At 40.8% G+C, this 18,883-nt stretch overlaps 1 protein-coding gene across 1 annotated transcript in view; it reads left to right on the top strand.

Annotated features, from left to right (window-relative positions):
- Positions 1-18,883, top strand: part of PCDH15 (protocadherin related 15) — a 1,187,477-nt gene that overhangs the window by 247,950 nt on the left and 920,644 nt on the right. Inside the window, exon 7 of the mRNA XM_066601652.1 lies at positions 2,775-2,885. Within this exon, the coding sequence (XP_066457749.1) occupies positions 2,775-2,885 (111 nt within the window). The remainder of the gene's footprint in view (positions 1-2,774; positions 2,886-18,883) is intronic.

The following is an 18,883-nucleotide window of genomic DNA, read 5'->3' as shown; positions in this document are numbered from 1 at the left end:
TAATTTTCTTTTGAGCAAATATAAGTGGTGAAGTGAAGAACTATTTACAATGTAATGGGTTTTTTTGTTCTGGAAAAGTGACGCTTCAATGTAAATTGGTTCATTTGACACCTTTTTTATAACACCTTATCTTGCTAGTAATTTGTGTTAATGTATATATGGTAGTTTTTCACAAAAATTTAATTTTATAGTCAAACAATGCCGAAATAATTAATTATTACTAATGAAGTACACAGAAGAGAGGGGACCTGATGTCTGTTGCCCTCTGCACACTGTCAGTGACCCTCACATCGATTCCTCACCCAGTTTGCTTGCATTACAGAGGGAAGTTCTGCAAAGGTTCTTACCACCCAACAGCCAGGGGAATGTGATGTACTCAGGCCGGGCCCCCTCAGTTCTATGTAGTCTATGCACACCTCTGTATAATTGTATCAGCAATGGTTGATAATTCTAAAATAAAACCTTTAGATGCTAAAAAAAGATGGTAAAACCTGTTTTCAAACAATGCGTACGATTTGTAGCGGTGGTAATGCCAATTATTGCTAAAAATGAACTAAAGCAGTGTGGTACTTGATTCTTATATCAGTAGCTAGTTATATCACGTATTCCAGCTACAAACATTGAAGTCTATTATATTATATGTACATATGCATGGTAATTAAATATCCGCAGTGCTTAGTCAAAAAATGGCAAAGAGGCAGTTATTGGCTTGAAGTGGCATCAATCCATGAAAGTAGTCATTTTTAAAGATGTAGAGAAGACAAAAACTAACGAGTGTGCCATGTGTCTGGATATAAAGAAAGGTAAGGAGAATATCTACCAACTCAAATTATTATTTTGTGCTTAAAGACAAAACTCTTGAAGCACTTAAAGACTATGGACACCATTGCGCTTTTGTAATCAGTGTTTTTGCAAATAAAGACTTTTTGCAATTGTTTTTTAATTAAAATGTTTTAATCCTTTGTATTCTGTGCTGGCTGTCAACCCGGTAGACTGCAAGCTGGAGGACTTGGAGGGGCTGGACAAAAATATGAAAACACCATACGAAATGCATGCCTTAAAATCGGTCTCCACATGTCTTATTGAAATATGATTTAGAATCCAATGTAACTTAAGTGGAGGTAATAAGACACACAGATGTTGCCAGACTGCCCAAGCAACACGGTTCCATTGGTCAGGGGTTTGAGCCACTCAGCTGCTGTTACCAGCTGGCTCCTAAAACCACCCAGAGCAGGGCAAGAGGTGAAGTAAACACAAATTTGGTGGAAAAGCTCTCAGCCAAGCAGGGGTCAAAAGGGCAGCTCAGTGCTAATGATTAAAATCCCATACATTTCGTACAGTTCTTCCATATTTTTGTCCACCCCCTGTACATTTTAGCTAAATCTATTGTTTCTCTCCTCCTCTAGCCTGATTCTGTTTCATGAACGAGCATTCTCTACTTTTTCACTGAGAATGCACAAGGTGAAAAGACAGGGGAGCAGAGGAAATGAGGATGTGTTACGAAGCACTAATGATGATAATACAACTGAATTGCAAGTGACGGATGACCATTTGGGGAAGAAAGCACTGCAGAGAATAACAATTAGAATAGTACTATAGACTGCCAGATGACAGGGAATGGGGAAAAGGGGATGATCAGGACAGACAGCAGAGTTTATGAATACAATAGTACTACAGGGTTCTGAATGACAAGGCAGATGGCAAGATTTGGACTGACTGCTGAGTACCAAAACAATAGTACTTTAATGTTCTGGATGACAAGGGAAGAGAGGGAAGGGAATGATCTGGAGGGACTGCAGTGGATGTCAATACAATTCTACTTCAGTGTTTTGGGTAACAAGCCAATGTAGTTAGATTTGTGTAGAGGACGACGACCAGCAGCTACTCAGAAAAAGGAAGATTGGGTAAGACATCTAATAGCTGTGCTGCATTGAGTGGATGCGGTTATGCTAAAGAGGCAAGGAAAGTGGGGAAGATAGAAGGAGCTGAGCTTGTGTTCTGCTTGTTCATGAGAAGAGAACAGCTGATCAGTACCAGGAATGCCTTCCTGAGCCAGAAATCTGAATGTAGGACACTTTGTAAAGCAGATATGAAGCTTTTGAAAAGGACATATGAGGTTTTCTAAAAGTACAAGAAGGAAAGTTAAATGCAACTCCCCCCAAAACACCAGATTAGTGCAAGGTTTCTTTTGTCCGGGGATTTGATAAGATATGTGTGTATTGATTTTTCATGCACAAAGGTTTCCATAGCATCTAAGACTGAGGTTGTGCTGGCCAGGTTCTAAGCTACTGTTCCATCACATCAAGATAAGCCAGTATGAACTAGAAGATGAACCTCTTCAAGGCACTTCACCCTGCGAAGGATGCAGACTCTTCATAGCATCAAAGTATGTTCAACCATTTATTAAATATGTATAAAGAGAAATGCACTGCTTTTTATACATCTTTAATAAATGGTTGAACATACTTTAATGGTATGAAGAGTCTGTATCCTTGGCAAGGTGAAGCACCTTGAAGATGTTCATCTGTTAGTTCATACTGGGTTATGTTTTTGTAAATGACACTATAAGCTTTGATGTCTTCAGTTGGAATATGTGCAAGAGCAACCTATTCTCTGATCTACTTGGGGGCCAGCCAGTATCTCTTTTTCGGAGTATGGTTTGGCAGTAGAATCTATGGGAGTAGGGAGGTGATCAGTTTTGCTCTTGTGTTCCATTGTCAAGGGTCCTTTAATTAAACCCATGATAAAATACAGAATATTTTTATCTCTTTCAGATGTCCAACCAAACTTTTGACATCCCACTAACTTTGTCTGGAGCAGTGGTATTACGTCGGAGGTTGAATTATGAAGAAAAGAAACAATACTTTGTCATGGTTCAAGCTAACGTAAGTACAGTTTAACAGTGGTAAATTTGAACGTAATTGCTAGAATTACCTTGTAGATAAGCATTGTTTTGTATTCTCTCTCTTGCTATCCCATTGTTATTTATCTCAGCCCGTATTAACAGTGACCTTTTACATTCTCTGCCATGCAATTGAAATCTAACACTCTAAATGCATGTTCTGGTGCCATGACAATTCCGACAGATACTGGTTACTGTTAATATAATTATAATTGTCAGCTATAGGATGTGTTTTGACACTACTGGTAGAACAAGCTTATTTGGAATATGCCGAAAGAATTATTGTGTCTTCTGAGCAGAGGTCGTATTAACACCTGTACAAGTGTTATTGATGCCTGCATAAGCGAATCGGCACTACCAAAACATCCTCATGCGTACTTCTGCACATGCGACTGAGCATAATACTGAACTGTGTCACAGCCAACTAATAAGTAAGGAGCTTGTTCGTTGACCAGGAGGCAGCCCATTGGGCAGTAAGCACAGATGGCAGAGGAGAAGTACAGCGCAGTCTGCACCTTCTTCCAGATGGAGAGTTTACCACAATGGCATGAGGACAACATCACCGCAAATGATAATTAGCTGCTGCCAAATACAATTGTTACTTCCCCTGTACTGTAGCTTCTTCTGTATGGGAATAGTGATAAGCCGCTCTTCCTGGCCCTGTCTCCTTGCCCTCCTCTCAGAGACCTCAGACATGAGAATGGTTGGGGAGCCTACAGGGATGGGGGAATGATATATATCTATGCACATACATAAATAAGGATTGTATTAGACAAGGAAAACACTGCTGTTTATGGGGGTGCAATGGAGGCAGTTGAGGTTGCAATAGTGCCTGTGCAAGTGTCATTGACACCAGTATAAGCTAATTTACACTCATGCATATTTCTATGGCTAAATGCAGCAGGGATGTAACTTAGGCTATAAAAAATGAGAATAGGAACACTCCACTCATCCTTCTCACTCCCTTCAGTGCTCTGATCCCACCTTCTTCCAGTTAGCACAATCACAGATCAGGCCTCACGTGACCGCTGTGACCATTCTCTGACCTCAGTGCTTATGTGATGGAAGGAAGAATCAAAGCTCCAAAACTGTGATTGGTGGGCAAATGGGGTGCAAAAATAAAAAAATGTAAAAAAAAAATAAAAAAATAAAAAATAAATAATAATAAAAAAGAGCAGCATATAAGAGGTCATTCCAACTTTTTGAGGCATAACAAGTGGGCATTATTATTATATGGGACAGAGGCAGAAAAGGCTCCCTTTTACTCTGTGGAGCCATGAAAGGCAACATTATTACTGTGTAGAGGAATAAGGCAGCATTATTACTGTTTCTAGGCAAAAAAAGTTATTTTTAAACATTATTACTGTATGGGGGTATTTGGGGGCATTATTATTGAGTGGTGGCAGAAAAGATAGCATTACTTATGCAAGTTGCAAAATGAGAGCTGTTATCTGATTGGTTGCTATGTGCAAACAACTGTGGCAACTGTTTTCTTTGAATTTATTTAAGTAGGCCACAGTCATCTACAGTATGTGACTTTTATACATATTTTCAATGAGTTGCACAATATCACAGCTTTATGTTCAGTGTATGATGTAAAAATGTTCTAGAATTCCCTAAATTCACTATTTATGTTGGATGTTACAGGGATTTTCCCTTCTTAAATAGCCAATTTTTAACATCAAGTATGCCTTTGTATTGTTAATCTAAATTACTGCAAATCGCATACTTGGATAAAAAAAATCTCCTAAGGAATGCAGAGAGGAGTATTTTTGCTCTTCAGATAAATTTGTAACACAACTTCTGCATTTGAGCATCTTTCTTTGAAATAAAGTTTTCCATCAAAATAGCCAGAGTATTTCTAATGTTGGTTTACAGTAAAGAGACTTGCGTGCAGCAAAAACTTCCAATGTCTTGGTCACAGCATGACAGAGAATATTGCACTTTGTCTACTTATTTATTTATTACACACAAAGATATATTCATAATAAACAAATGTGAAAATGAACAGTTCATGAAGATTCGCTTCATATATATCCCTTTATATTGCGTGCTTGTTTGCCAGGAATGTACCCTTTGTAATGCATATGGTGAATTTCACAGCCAATTTGCAGTAAAATCTGCCGCAATTTTGTCTCATGTGGACATATCAATATCGTACATTACCTCAATGAAGGATTATGTATATTAGATTCATTTATACAAAAGAGAACTTGAAGGCCGGCTGCACACATCCGGATTTGAATTACAGAATCCAGGGCGGGCGTCCGCCCCCGGGTTTAGCAGCAAGGATCTTTTATAACGTGCTATCAAAAAGCACTTTTTCCTGCGCACAAAGGGAAATCAAATGCGATTTTCCATTTGCAGAGGAAAAATTACACCATGTTCTATCTTTTTGCGGGCTCCACACGGATAGCTTCCATTGAGGTCAATGGAAGCTATCAACCAATGGCTTAACATTGCGAACAGGTCACAGGACCTGCGTCATTGTCTAGCGACGGCGTAGGAAAATTTGTGCTGCACATGTCTGATGGCTTACCAGCCAGACCATGCCAGTACAGAAGGCCGCCTGCACTTGACAAGAAATGGCAGGTATGCAGGGTCACCACCTGGGCACAGGGCCGGATTCCGGTGTGAGATCCCACATCCAGAATCTGACCCGGTTGTGTGTAGAACTAAAAGAACAGATACTTTCTTGCAGAAACAGTGTCACGCTGTCCATGTCTGGTATTCCAACTCTGCTTTATTGAAGTGAACTGAATTAAACTGCAAAATTACTGTGGACAGCTGGTACTGTTGTTGCATTCCTAATTATGGAAAACCCCTTTAAGATTTACATTTAGCTCTTCTCCCATTGAAAAGGACAGCAAACCTCTTTATCCAAGTGGAAGATCTGCTTAGGTTCGGAACTGCTAATATTTCACCTCAATTTTCTTTATACAAATTTTGCGCCGAAGCCAACCTAAACCATCGCCATATCCACTCTTTAATCTTATACTTTAGTTAATGCTAAATATTCACAAAACTTTTTGGGCCCCCGCTAAGGCCTTAGTCACACGGGCGTTTTTTCACGCGATTTGCGGATCGCATGACGGATGCGCATCCGCAAATCGCGTGACCGGTGCGCGCAAGTCGCCCGCAAATCACCCGAAAATCTGCTCCTAGCCGCGTTTCATTAGAAACGGGCCGGAGCTGGCCAGCGCATTGCATTCAATGGAGACGGCAATAGAGCCGGCTCCATTTAAAGCAATGCGCTGCGGGCGAGCCCGGGATGAATTGTCGGGAAGGGCTTAAATATATAAGCCCTTCCCTGCAATTCATCCTAAAATGTGTAAAAATAAAATATATATATATACTTACCTTCTCCCGACAGCCGGAGCTCCGCGCGGTCGTCCTGCAGTGGGTGTGAAGGGGGTGTGAGTCAGACCTGCCCCCTGATTGGCTCAGCGCTGAGCCAATCAGAGGCATGTCTCACTCACACCCATTCATGAATTCATGAATGGATGTGAGTCAGACCTGCCCCTGATTGGCTCAGCGCTGAGAGGCAGCAGTCACTCACCCATTCATGAATTCATGAATGGGTGTGTGAGTGAAACCTGCCTCTGATTGGTCAGGGCTGTGACCAATCAGAGGCAGATCATTCAGCAGGCAGGGATTTTAAAGCCCCGCCGGCTGAATAGTGCCGAGAAGCAGTTCAGGAGAACTGACAGCGGCCGCGGCTGGACTCCGGCTGCAGCGGAAAGGTGAGTATACAATTTTTTTTTATTTTAACACATTTTACGATGAATTGCAGGGAAGGGCTTATATATTTAAGCCCTTCCCGACAATTCATCCCGCGCACGCTGGCAGCCCATTGCTTTCAATGGAGGCGGCTGTATTGCCGCTCCATTGAATTCAATGGGCAAACATCGTTCTTCTCTGCCACAGCTGTTACAGCTGTGGCAGAGAAGAATGATTTGTCTTCTATATGTTCTCAATGGGGTCAGCGCTGCTGCCGCCGGCCCCATTGAGCGCATATAGAGAAGAGAACAGGAATCGCAGATCGCACATAGGTGCGATCTGCGATTTCTGTTCTATAATTTATCGGACGAGCGCATAAAAAGCGCTCATGTGTCCGATACCATTGTAAAGCAATGGTTAAAATCGCCGGACGCATGCGCATGCGCAAATCGCGGCAAAAAACGCCCGTCTGACTAAGGCCTCAAAATGTATTTCCTCTAACTCACTAGCTTACTTTATTTATCTCAGAAAACATGTGAAAATGTCAGTTTGTGTAGCCCATAAAATAACAATAATATATAATGCAAAAATATGCAAGCAGCACATCTGGAATACTGTGCCCAGTTCTGGAGACCTCATCTACAGAAAGGCATTGTTAAAATAGAACAAGTCCAACGACGGGCTACAAAAATGGTGGCAGATGTGAAAAACAAAACTTATCAGGAAAGAGAACTTAATTTGTATAGTCTGGAGGAAAGAAGGGAAGTAGGGGACATGATCAAAAGCCTTGCATATGTTACAAAAGAAAAAAATGCTTTTTTTTCCCTTTTCATTCCACTTGGGAATTTCAAAATGATTTTCCAGTATATTATGTAATTCACTAACTAGTACCATTGACAAATAAAACTTATCCTGAAATAAAACAAGCCCTTAGACTGCGGCATTGCCGGAAAAGTTATGGTTTTTAAAAGTGGAGAGGAGAAAACAAAAATTAAAAAACAAAAAATGGCCATGTCCTGAAGGGGTTAAGAAAAATCATATCACAATCGTTGCACTCGTCCGTTTTAAACTGCTATCATTCGGAAACATATTCTCATCATCCCACTCTACAGCAGAAGTTTATGCACTCTATTCCAAATACTTCTTGTTTGTGCCACAAGTCTCTGCAGTTTCTTCAATCCTATACTCTTTATCAGATATAGGGAAGAGAGCTAAGGGAATATTGGGGCAACCATAACTCTAGATTAGTAATGTACTGAAAATGTTAGTACTGTATGTTCAAGGACATTTTCAATAAGTAGATCTTTCTGCCTCATACACATTCTAAATCTTCAGTGCCCTAAAAAATAAATTGATATTCAAAACATTCTTAAAAGGAGTTGTTCCACAAAACTATTGCTTTTGGCTAAATTCAGTCCATAACTAGAAACATTTCTTTGTATTTACACTTATTTTAGAAGTGTTTTTATCCCCAGATATGTCAGGAGTAATGCTAGAATACCACAACCTGTTGTTTCTACTGAAGAGCATTTCAGTGTCTGGTCCACATCATTGTCACACAAGCTTGCGAACCTCTCGGGCTCGTCGTCAGGCTAAAAATTGAATAGATCTGAAGAGGCATGAATATTTATACACACTTATAACATACATACTTATGACAAGGCACAGACATGGATGTGATTGGTTTGCACTTAAAAAGAATACTGCAACAGAAAACAAACTTTTTTGTCTAGGGATTGATAACGGAGTAAAAGTTTTATGGTCCCTGAATTACTGTTGGGGGGGTCGTCAGGCCAGGAATGCTACAAGAGGTACAAAAACATTTTTAACTAGACACTTATAAGGGATTGAAAGTTTATGGTCCCGGAATTACTGTTGATGGGGGTTTTCACCAGGCCAGCAGTCTTATCTGTGCAATAAATGTCTCACACCTCCCATTCACGCATAAATCCTGGGGAATAATTTAACCCAGTATTCAGCATGTCAAAAGTTGTTATCAATTTATATTCCCAAATTCTTCTATGGTTTTGCGACTTGAAACCACCCTTCAATCTCAAAATTCTCATATCTCCTATGTCCATGGTTAGAAAAGTGCTTGGCCACAGGTAATTTTCTCTTTCTGTGATTAATGGTGTGGCGATGCAATCTCATCCTGGCTTTCAGTTTTTGCCCTGTTTCTCCGACATAAAGGCCCCCAACAGGACATTTACTGCACATGATCAGGTACACAACATTGGACATGGACCATATGAATGTCCCTGGGATCTTATAGTCCTAATGCTTCCAAAACTACACAAAGCTGGCAACCCAGGGAGGCCGATTACCTCAGGTGGAGCAACCCTCACTGAAGGAATCTCAGGATGGGTGGAAGGCATCCTCAAACCACTGGTGAGAAACACAACCAGCTACTTGCAAGACACCACGGACCTACTGAACAAACTGTCAACCATAGGTCCCCTCCCCAATGGTGCCATTCTGGCCACTACGGATGTCGAATCCTTGTATTCCAACATCCCACACGAAGATGGACTGACTGCTTGCCAGGCACACCTTGAAGCCAATGGGGTCGCCTCTGACGTAGTGCTACAACTCACAAGATTCATCCTCACACACAATTATTTCTCCTTCGGCAAAGAGATATTCCTGCAACTCACCAGAACTGCCATGGGCAGTAAAATGGCACTACAATATGCCAAACTTTTTATGGCAAAACTGGAGAGTGACTTTCTGGCCTCCTGCCGCAGCAAACCATTGGCTTATTTTCGCTACATTGATGACATCATGATCATCTGGACCCACACTGAACAAGAATTAATAAAATTCCATGAGAGATTCAATGTATTCCACCCCATCATAAACCTGACATTAAGCTACTCGTTTACCGAAATCAACTTTTTGGACACCATCATAAAGATTTCAAACAACTCAATACAGACATCCCTATACCGAAAACCGATTGATCAGCCCACATATTTGAGATGAGACAGTTCCCATCCTAAACACATCAAAAAGTCTATCGTCTACAGCAAGGCCATCAGATACAACCGGATCTGTTCCAACCCAACAGACAGAGAGGAACATTTATACCATCTTAAAAGGACATTTTTAAACCAGGGCTACCATCCCACCTCAATTGATGATCAAAGCACCAGAGCCATCAGGATACCCAGGAATCAACTACTGCAATACAAGGAGAAGGAAAGACACAATCATGTGCCTCTAGTAGGGACCTAAAATCCGCAACTAGAGGTACTAAGGAAAACCGCAAAGAAACTCCACCATACCGTAAACAAGGATGACCATCTGAAAACCATATTCCCAGACCATCCTCTTCTGTGTTACAGGCAACCTCCTAACTTGAGGAACTTTATAATCAAGAGTGCATTACCCTCTGACACACAAAAAGGAACTTATCCCTGTAATATAAGGAGTTGCAAGACCTGCTCACATATACTGACTGCGGACAGGATACGGATCCCCAACACACAGCAGGACTATAAGATCCCGGGGACATTCACATGTTCCACGTCCAATGTTGTGTACCTGATCATGTGCAGTAAATGTCCTGTTGGGGGCCTTTATGTCGGAGAAACAGGGCAAAGACTGAAAGCGAGGATGAGGTCTCATCACCACACAATTAATCACAGAAAGAGAGAATTACCTGTGGCCGAGCACTTTTCTAACCATGGGCATGACATAGGAGATATGAGAGTTTTGATATTGAAGGGTGGTTTCAAGTCGCAAAACCATAGAAGAATTTGGGAATATAAATTGATAACTTTTCACACGCTGAATACTGGGTTAAATTATTCCCCAGGATTTATGCGTGAATGGGAGGTGTGAGACATTTATTGCACAGATAAGACTGCTGGCCTGGTGAAAACCCCCATCAACAGTAATTCAGGGACCATAAACTTATAATCCCTTATCAGTGTCTAGTTAAAAATGTTTGTGTACCTCTTGTAGCATTCCTGGCCTAATGACCCCCCAACAGTAATTCAGGGACCATAAAACTTTCACTCCGTTATCAATCCCTAGACAAAAAAGTTTGTTTTCTGTTGCAGTATTCCCTTTAAGTGCAAACCAATCACATCCATGTCTGTGCCTTGTCATAAGTATGTATGTTATAAGTGTGTATAAATATCCATGCCTCTTCAGATCTGTTCCATTTTAGCCTGACGAAGAGCCCGGAACATTCACAAGCTCGCTATCACATCATGTATTTTTGTTAGCCATTAAAAGGTATCATATCTACAAGATTACTTGGTTTCTCTTGCTGGGAACAATCACATTTTGCTCTACTGGCTAACACGGTACAAAATGCAGCAACTTCAAAAGCAGCCGTTCACCACACCAGGGATCCTTCCAGATACCCAGTGGATCAGAGGGAAGCAGGACTAAGCAGGTGGAACAATAACTAAGTTGGACACAAAATAGAAATAGGAAATGGCACTATTTGACATTTGTCCTGGATAGTGATAAGCAAACTTTTAAAAAATGTTTGGTTTAGCGGATTTGCTGAAATACCGCATAAAATTCAGCTCAGTCCGAATTAGTTCCAAATGAACCGTAACTTCACCAATACCCATAAAACTAATGTAAAACACTATCTAGGAGCCATAAAAGCCTAGTATAACACTTACAGGTCACCTAGGACTGTATGTTAGTACTTTTGAGCTGTTTTAAGGGAAAGCTAAAGAGGAAAAAAAAGTTTTTTTCCCCTTATTTCACTTTTCTATACTTTTCATTTTTCCATATTTTTCCTTCTTCTTCTATTTCCCCCTCTTCTTCTTCTTTTTCTTCATCCTTTTCCTCCTTCTTTCTTTTTCTTTTTCCTTCTTTTTTTCTTTCTTCTTTCTTTTTAAAAGAAGGAAAACGGAAGAAGAAGAATTATAGCAGGTTCGGCCGGGATAAACTGTGCCAGATTTGGTTTAACCAAGTTCAACCCGAAACAGGGTTTGACTGTTTTGATTTGCTCAACACTAGTTCTGGAATATCTGAGGTTAGAAACATTTTTTTAAATACAACATAAATACAAAATATGATTATAATTATCGTCTGGATTTAATTGGATTTAGCAACCAATTGCATCACAACGTTTTCCTTTGCAGAGAACTTTATGAAATGAAAACTTAGCTTAGATTGGTTGCTATTGGCAACAAGGACATTGTTTCTAGATCAATAAAGCCCACTGTGTTTTAGCTTATATTACTTATGGGCTACTAAAACATCTGAGATATATATTTTTATCGTGTCAGCGTACCCTATAATTTAAGCAAGTCTTTGTCCTCTCTCTGCATATGGAGTTTATGCCAGTACGCCACAGTGTTCCCACTTAAAATCAAACTTAGCTTGTTTAATCAGGCCATGATACCTAAACCTCTGGTTGTTGCAGCTTTGCGAAATATAATTGTGTTGTATTTCAGATAACAAGTAAGATACACAGTCCACTCATTTATCAAATTCTAATAGGTTCCCCACAGTAACTAGAACAAGATATCTCTTCACAGAGGCTATGCAGTATGTATCTATGCATGTATCCATATCATCTACACCATTTTCAGTGTATTGTACTGTGAGATATAATAGCTTCAAGGTAAAATGAACAATGGCATTGAATATGAAGAATCCTGTTCATCTTTGTAAAGTTATATTGAACAGATAATAACTGATAAAAACTTAACGACTTAATCACCAAAGCCCTATAAATACTAGAAAAAACGCCAGATTTGCTTGAATTATTAGGCAAAAGCCCTCACTGCAAAAATTCTTTAGTTCGACCCATGTTTGGAGAGATCAAGATAGTCCAGTCAGCATTTTAAATCTTTTTCCCAGCATTGATTAAGACAAGCAATCTTTGTGCCCTGTTCTGCTCTCTAATTTGCTTTCGAATACACTCTTTTGGATGTAGTTATAGTAGTTATACTTGCTTCGAGGATGCAAGAACAACCATGTCCGCATGTCTAATTTCGACGAGGGGTATCTCTTTTCTGAGATCCCGACAAGTCATTAAAATAAAGTTGCGGTAGGCCACAAAGGCAATAAAAGCAATTACTCTGTGAATTGTAGTGGAATATATGGGTTACAGAGAGTCATGGAACCGCAACTGCTAGTAAAGCATGATATACACTTGTTTCATTTTATGTAACACTTCTATTTGGATATTAGAATAAGTCATTCATAGTTACCACTGCTTGAAAATATTGTATAACTTTATAGGTATCTCCATACATAATTGCTTATATATACCAATACTGAATATATGTGCTTTTTAATGAGTTATAGCAATTACTAATAATGTCAATGTTGACTAAATGACTCAAAAGGTTGTGCCAGGTTATAAAGTTATTCCCTATAAGTAGGATTAGTGGGGGTCCTAGAGGTCAGACTTCCACCGATCCTGAGAACGGCGTTCAGTTGGTCCCCAGATGAATGGAGTGGAGGTCATGTGGGCACAGTACCACTCTTTTCAGTGACAACACTGGAGGTTACAGAGTTCTAGTGCTTGACTGAAGTGAATGAAGCAGCAACCTGCATGCATAGGGGATCTTTTTATAACTTGGCACAACTTCTTTAACTTGCTCCACTTCAAAATTTTTGGGTCGCGAAAAGATTTTAGACTTCACAGATAGAGAATAACTTGTGATCCTGATGCAACCACTTTAAGTCACTTTCAGGTTTTTTTTTTCTACATTTATTTTTATTTTATATGACTTCTTTAATAAGCTGAGTTTCATAGAAATTTCTGGAAAACTACGTTGCATACAATAGACATAAAGTCTATACACCCCTGTTAAAATGCCAGGTCTTTGTCATGTTAAAATATTTGACAAAGATGAATCATTTCAGATTTATTTCCACCTTCAGGGCGAAGTCAGACGAGCGTTTTTTCACGTGCCTATCAGTGCAAAAAAAGCGTTTCTGATAGAATCAATAGTTCCCTATGTAGTGTTCACATGTCAATCTTTTACAGGCGCAAAATACTTGCACCTACAAAAGATAGGACATCAATGCACCGAGAAGGTCCATGCTGCACGTAAAATATCCCCGTCGTTTTTGTTGTAGTTTGTGCGTCGTAGACACAAGGCGCACTGAAAGATGGTGGAGTGTCATTTTTTTTTTTTTTCATTTTACTCCACTTAGAATTTTTAAAAATTTTTTCAGTAAATTATATGGTACCTTAAATAGGGCCATTGAAAACTACAACTCGTCCCGTAAAAAAACAAGCCCTCATGCAGTGATGTTGATGGATAAATAAAGGAGTAACGATTTTTTTAAAGGAGAGAGGAAAAAACGAAAACGAAAAAAAAACGAGGCCGAGTCATTAAGGGGTTAATATTGCTGTAGGCCTCTTGGCAGCCCTCTGGACCAATTCTCTTCTGGTCTTTTTATCAATTTTTGATGGGCATCCAGTTCTTGGTAATGTCACTGTTGTGTCAAATTTACTCCACCTCTTGATGAAATTCACCAGATACCTTTGATTTGTTGTAAGCACTTTAGGACTTTTGCTGGAAAATGCACTAAGAAAATGTTTAGAAAATTCTAATAGAACAACTGAACTTTATATAGGATGGATCCGAATAACTTTGAATGATGGCAGCAGTGTACTGATTTCTATAAAAGATGAGTTTAAATGTGATTGGCTAATTCTGAACACAACCGCATCCCCAAATATAAGAGGGTGTTCACACTTATGCAACCACATTATTCTAGTTTTGTTATTTTTATTTTTCCACTCTTAAGGGCTCATGTCCACGGGCAAAAGAAGAATTAAAATCCGCAGCGGATTTTAACTCTTCTCCCGCGCGCGGATCCGCACCCCATAGGGATGCATTGACCACCCGCGGGTAGATAAATACCCGCGGATCGTCAATAAAAGTGATTTAAAAAAAAATGGAGCATGAAAAAATCTGGACCATGCTCCATTTTCATGCGGGTCTCCCGCGGGGACGGCTCCCGCGGGCTTCTATTGAAGCCTATGGAAGCCGTCCGGATCCGCGGGACACAAAAATCATATTTTACTTACACGCTCCGGTTCTTCTCTTCGGCGCCGCGCCATCTTCTCTCAGTCGCGGCCGGATCATTTTGCTTCGGCCCGGCGCATGCTCGGGGCACGTCACCAACGTCATCATGCACATCCGCCGAGCCGAAGAATGAAGATCCGGCCGCGACGAGAGAAGATGACGCCGCCGCGAAGAGAAGAAACGGAGCGGATGGGAGGTGAGTTTATTCTCATTTATTGTTATTTTCAGCGCTCATGTCCGCGGGGCAGGAGGGACCCGCTGCAGATTCTACATGGAGAATCCGTAGCGGGCCCGATTTTCCCCGTGGACATGAGGCCTTAAGGATTTCAGTTTGCTTTCCAATGGAATTGTACGGATAACGGGTCACATGGAAGGTGGAAATAAATCTGAAATGATTTATCTTTGTTGGATTTTTTAACATGACAAAAACCTGGCATTTTCACAGTGATGTGTAGACTTTTCATATCCACTGAATGGCAGCTCATTTCTGTAGTGCTTAAGGGGTGTAGATACACAAAAGTAGCTCCACTGTCACAAGTTTTATACTATGATGTACATATGTATAACTAGTACAAAGCCCATCTGGTAATTGCAATATATAAATATATAATATATACATCTTCCACTTCTCCTATCATCACTAGTACCACCAGCACCTATGGGATCCATATCCCTTAGTTCTAGGGTGATGTTCCAGCCAGCGTGACTAAAGAAGAGGCTCACCCCAAAACGCATATCCTATGGTGATTTTTAATAAACTTCATAAAAGAGAAGTTGGCTAATACATCCTACTGTCCCACTATCTTTTCTGGAGAGTCATACCTGTCTATAGTTTTTCACACATCTGTTTTGCCCACCTTTAGTCGGTTCTCCTGATTGGTAGCACCTCCAAAGGTCATTCACTTTTCACAGCCCTTTCTAAGGCTTTTTGGTCTCTTGACATTTAATTGGGACCAAAACCTCTGATACCATTAGGTTTGCTTTACCCCTCTCCTTTCCTATTAGTGGCACAGCTACATGTCACAACAATGCCCAACAGCATACCTAACCAGGGTGTCAGTCTAGGGGCATCCTTCCCTGTCAGACTCGTGGCTGTACCACAGCCTGGTCTACCACAGACCTCAGGCCTTCAGCCTCGTCCCAGCTTCTCTCCCAGGGAGTAGCTCCAGCAGCAGCCATGTGGCTCAGTGTGTCTGGAGGTTTTATCTAGTGCAGACACACCCATACAGCTGTCCCTACTGATTAGCACATAGAGCGCCTGTTTTACAGCCCTCTGCAGGCCATTCTGTGTACTGCCTCGCCACTATATATATATATATATATATATATATATATATATATATTGTCAGGACCGACAGTGCGCGGGGTTTCCGTGCCCGCACTGACGGTCCTGCCACTCAGGCTGCGGGGGTGAGACGCAGGGGAGCCCAAGTCCTAGTGACCTCCCCTGGCCACCGTTACCCTGGTTGCAGGCTCCGGGTGCACGCTCCTGTGCTCAGGGGGCAGGTGCCGAGGAAGCTGGGTTGTCAGGGACGCGCCGGGTTCCGTGCTGCACCGCGTCCCCGCGCTCTCCATCCCTTCCTGTCTATAGTGGCGCCAAGGGCTGGATCTCCTGGCTTCTTCTGATTTGCCCCTGCCGCTGTCAGACTCTCCGCCCCAATCAGCTGCTGGGGCCGGAGTTCTAACAGCATTTAGGCTGATCAGTTGCATGCATAGATTGCCAGTGTATGTAAAGGCCCATTTACACTGGACGATTATCGCTAAAACTTCGCTCATTGGCGATCGTTTTAGCAATAATCGGTGCGTGTAGATGAGCGCGGGGCACCCGCATTTCGGGCACCTTTCGCTGATCGTTAAAATCAAGCTCACTTGATTTTAGAGACCAGTTTTATCAATCGTTCTCCACGGGGGAGTGCTGATAGCATTGCTTCCCCCATGGAGAAGAAAGGATCTGAGCGCAGCTAATAGCCTCAGGCTTCATTATGTATGTACATAAATGGCATTTAAGTAGCTGAGAAGCTACTTGAATACCAATTATTTTTTATGCAAAATAATCACTCAAAGCTGTCGCTCAAACTGTCGTCTGAGCAATCTTTGAGCGATTATCTGCTCGTGTAAATGGGCCTTTAGGTCTTCTGCTGCACTCGCTTTCCTTGGATTCCTTGTTTGACTTACTTGCTTGGACGCCGACTTCGGCTTTGACTGACCCCTTGTACTGCATACCCTCTTGTTGCCGGCCTGGATTACTTGACCAGTCTCTGTGTTTGTTTGTCTCAGTGTTTGCTTGTAGTCTGACCCCTCGCCCCTCATCCCTAGAGAGTCTAGGCACTGTTGCCCAGTTGTCGCCCTTGGAATTAGCCCAGGGGGGCAAGTAGGTAGGCACGCGGGTTACGGGCAGTTTCAGGGACTTTCAGTACCCGGACCCCACTTCCTTGACACACACACACATACATATATATATATATATATATATTAGCAAGGCAATACAATTTTATATACATATATATAAAAAAGTAGATATGAGTTAGTTGTAAATTTATGTACAGTATATAAACATACATACAGTTACCTGAAAAAAGATCTTATGGTAGATTTTATATAACTTAAATGTTAAACCGAGAACTGAGTGAAAGCTATCGACTATATTATACTGTATACTGTTCTTAAAAAGTAAACCTTCGACTGTGTTTCTCAGACACTTGACAAACCCTATAATGAAGAAAACCTTTATAATGGAAAATAGGTTTCAGCCTGAGACAGGGATATTGCATTTTTCCTTCATGCTTCAGAATGTTATTTTCCATACTGTGGGGAGCTGTACACTGCAATCATATGAAAGCCATAAAGTTTTTTACTTCCCATTCTTTATCTAAAAAAAAGAGTCTTCTTGAGATTTTATTGCTGTCATCCAGCAGTTATCATCTCACTTAAAACAGCAAATATGATCCTCTCTTTTCAATCCCTTCCTTTTCAATCTCTTAAGAATTATTGTGAGTGACTTCTCAAGGCTTCTTAATGCGTGAAAAATTCCAGTCAAGGAAAAACTGTGTCAGCCCACCATTGTTCTCCTATTGCTCTTATCATAGGAATCAATACCCATACAACTGGGTTACTTTGCCCTCTGTTCTCCATTTTTGAGGTATAATATGATTTTTTTGGAAGCCTGTAATTTTGTATTCTTTATTTTTGCAGCACGCTATGATGAATTTTGTTTGTGCAAATGTTTTAGATGGATTTTTATTCTACAGCAGACGGATCTAATGCATGAAATGGAAATATTACTCCTATGTTGGCACTTGATGTTTTATCTCCTTGGGATAAGTATTTTCCTTTCTGTAGGACATTGTTGTTATGACTGTAAAAAAAATATATATCACAGAAATGTCTTTTTCTTATTTTATAAGAAAGAGTCAGTCAGTGAATAGCATTAAATTGCCACAGAGACATTGCGGTTCTGAGAATAGCGCAGTGCAGATAGAACGAAAGATCTCCGTGATGACTCAATGCCTAAGAGCTAATGTAGGTCTTGTATATAGGTCAGAATTCTTGGATAAGCTTCATTCATTGTTGAGCTTTACAACACGTGGGCCGGAATCACATGGTCATATTCGCATGTGCAAAATAAAACGTGCGCGATACACGGAGAATAGAATAATTGATCTCAATGGGTTTGTTCGTATTTTGTGCATTGAGATTGCGCAAAGTAAAAACATAACATGCTCCACTTCTTAGCGCATTTGAGCACCAGAGGTCTCCAAAGAAGTCAAAGGCAAGTGTGCAAATGCATACGCAATATGCAAGAATAAGCATAAAAAAGAACACATCTGAAACTCATTAGATGATTTAGCCATTTCAATCCATTTGCCGCTCGCAAATGAACATGGCCGCTGGGCGGAAAATGTACAGAAAAAATATGCTGATATACACTAAAGAAGTCCCGCTCACTGTGCCACAAAGTTGCATGAGGTGCATGCAAATGCGCATAGGCTTATGTGATACTGGCCTTAGATGGTGGTAGTTGGTAAGCACTGTGATGGACTGTGAACTCTTCTTCTTTGTACAGTGACATCACAAATGTTGATGGAGTTCTGATCAGCTACAGGAAACAAACTTTTGAGAATAACTGAGAACCTGTGAACTCCAAAATGTTCTTTGTTGCCCAAATGAAGCAAATCATGTGATTATGCATTTCACAAATAGAGGGAATTCACAGTCATTCAATCACCAAATTTGGTCT

Source organism: Eleutherodactylus coqui, chromosome 4, assembly GCF_035609145.1.
Source record: "Eleutherodactylus coqui strain aEleCoq1 chromosome 4, aEleCoq1.hap1, whole genome shotgun sequence".
In the NCBI taxonomy this organism is placed as follows: domain Eukaryota; kingdom Metazoa; phylum Chordata; class Amphibia; order Anura; family Eleutherodactylidae; genus Eleutherodactylus; species Eleutherodactylus coqui.
This window is presented reverse-complemented; position numbering and strand designations above follow the sequence as displayed.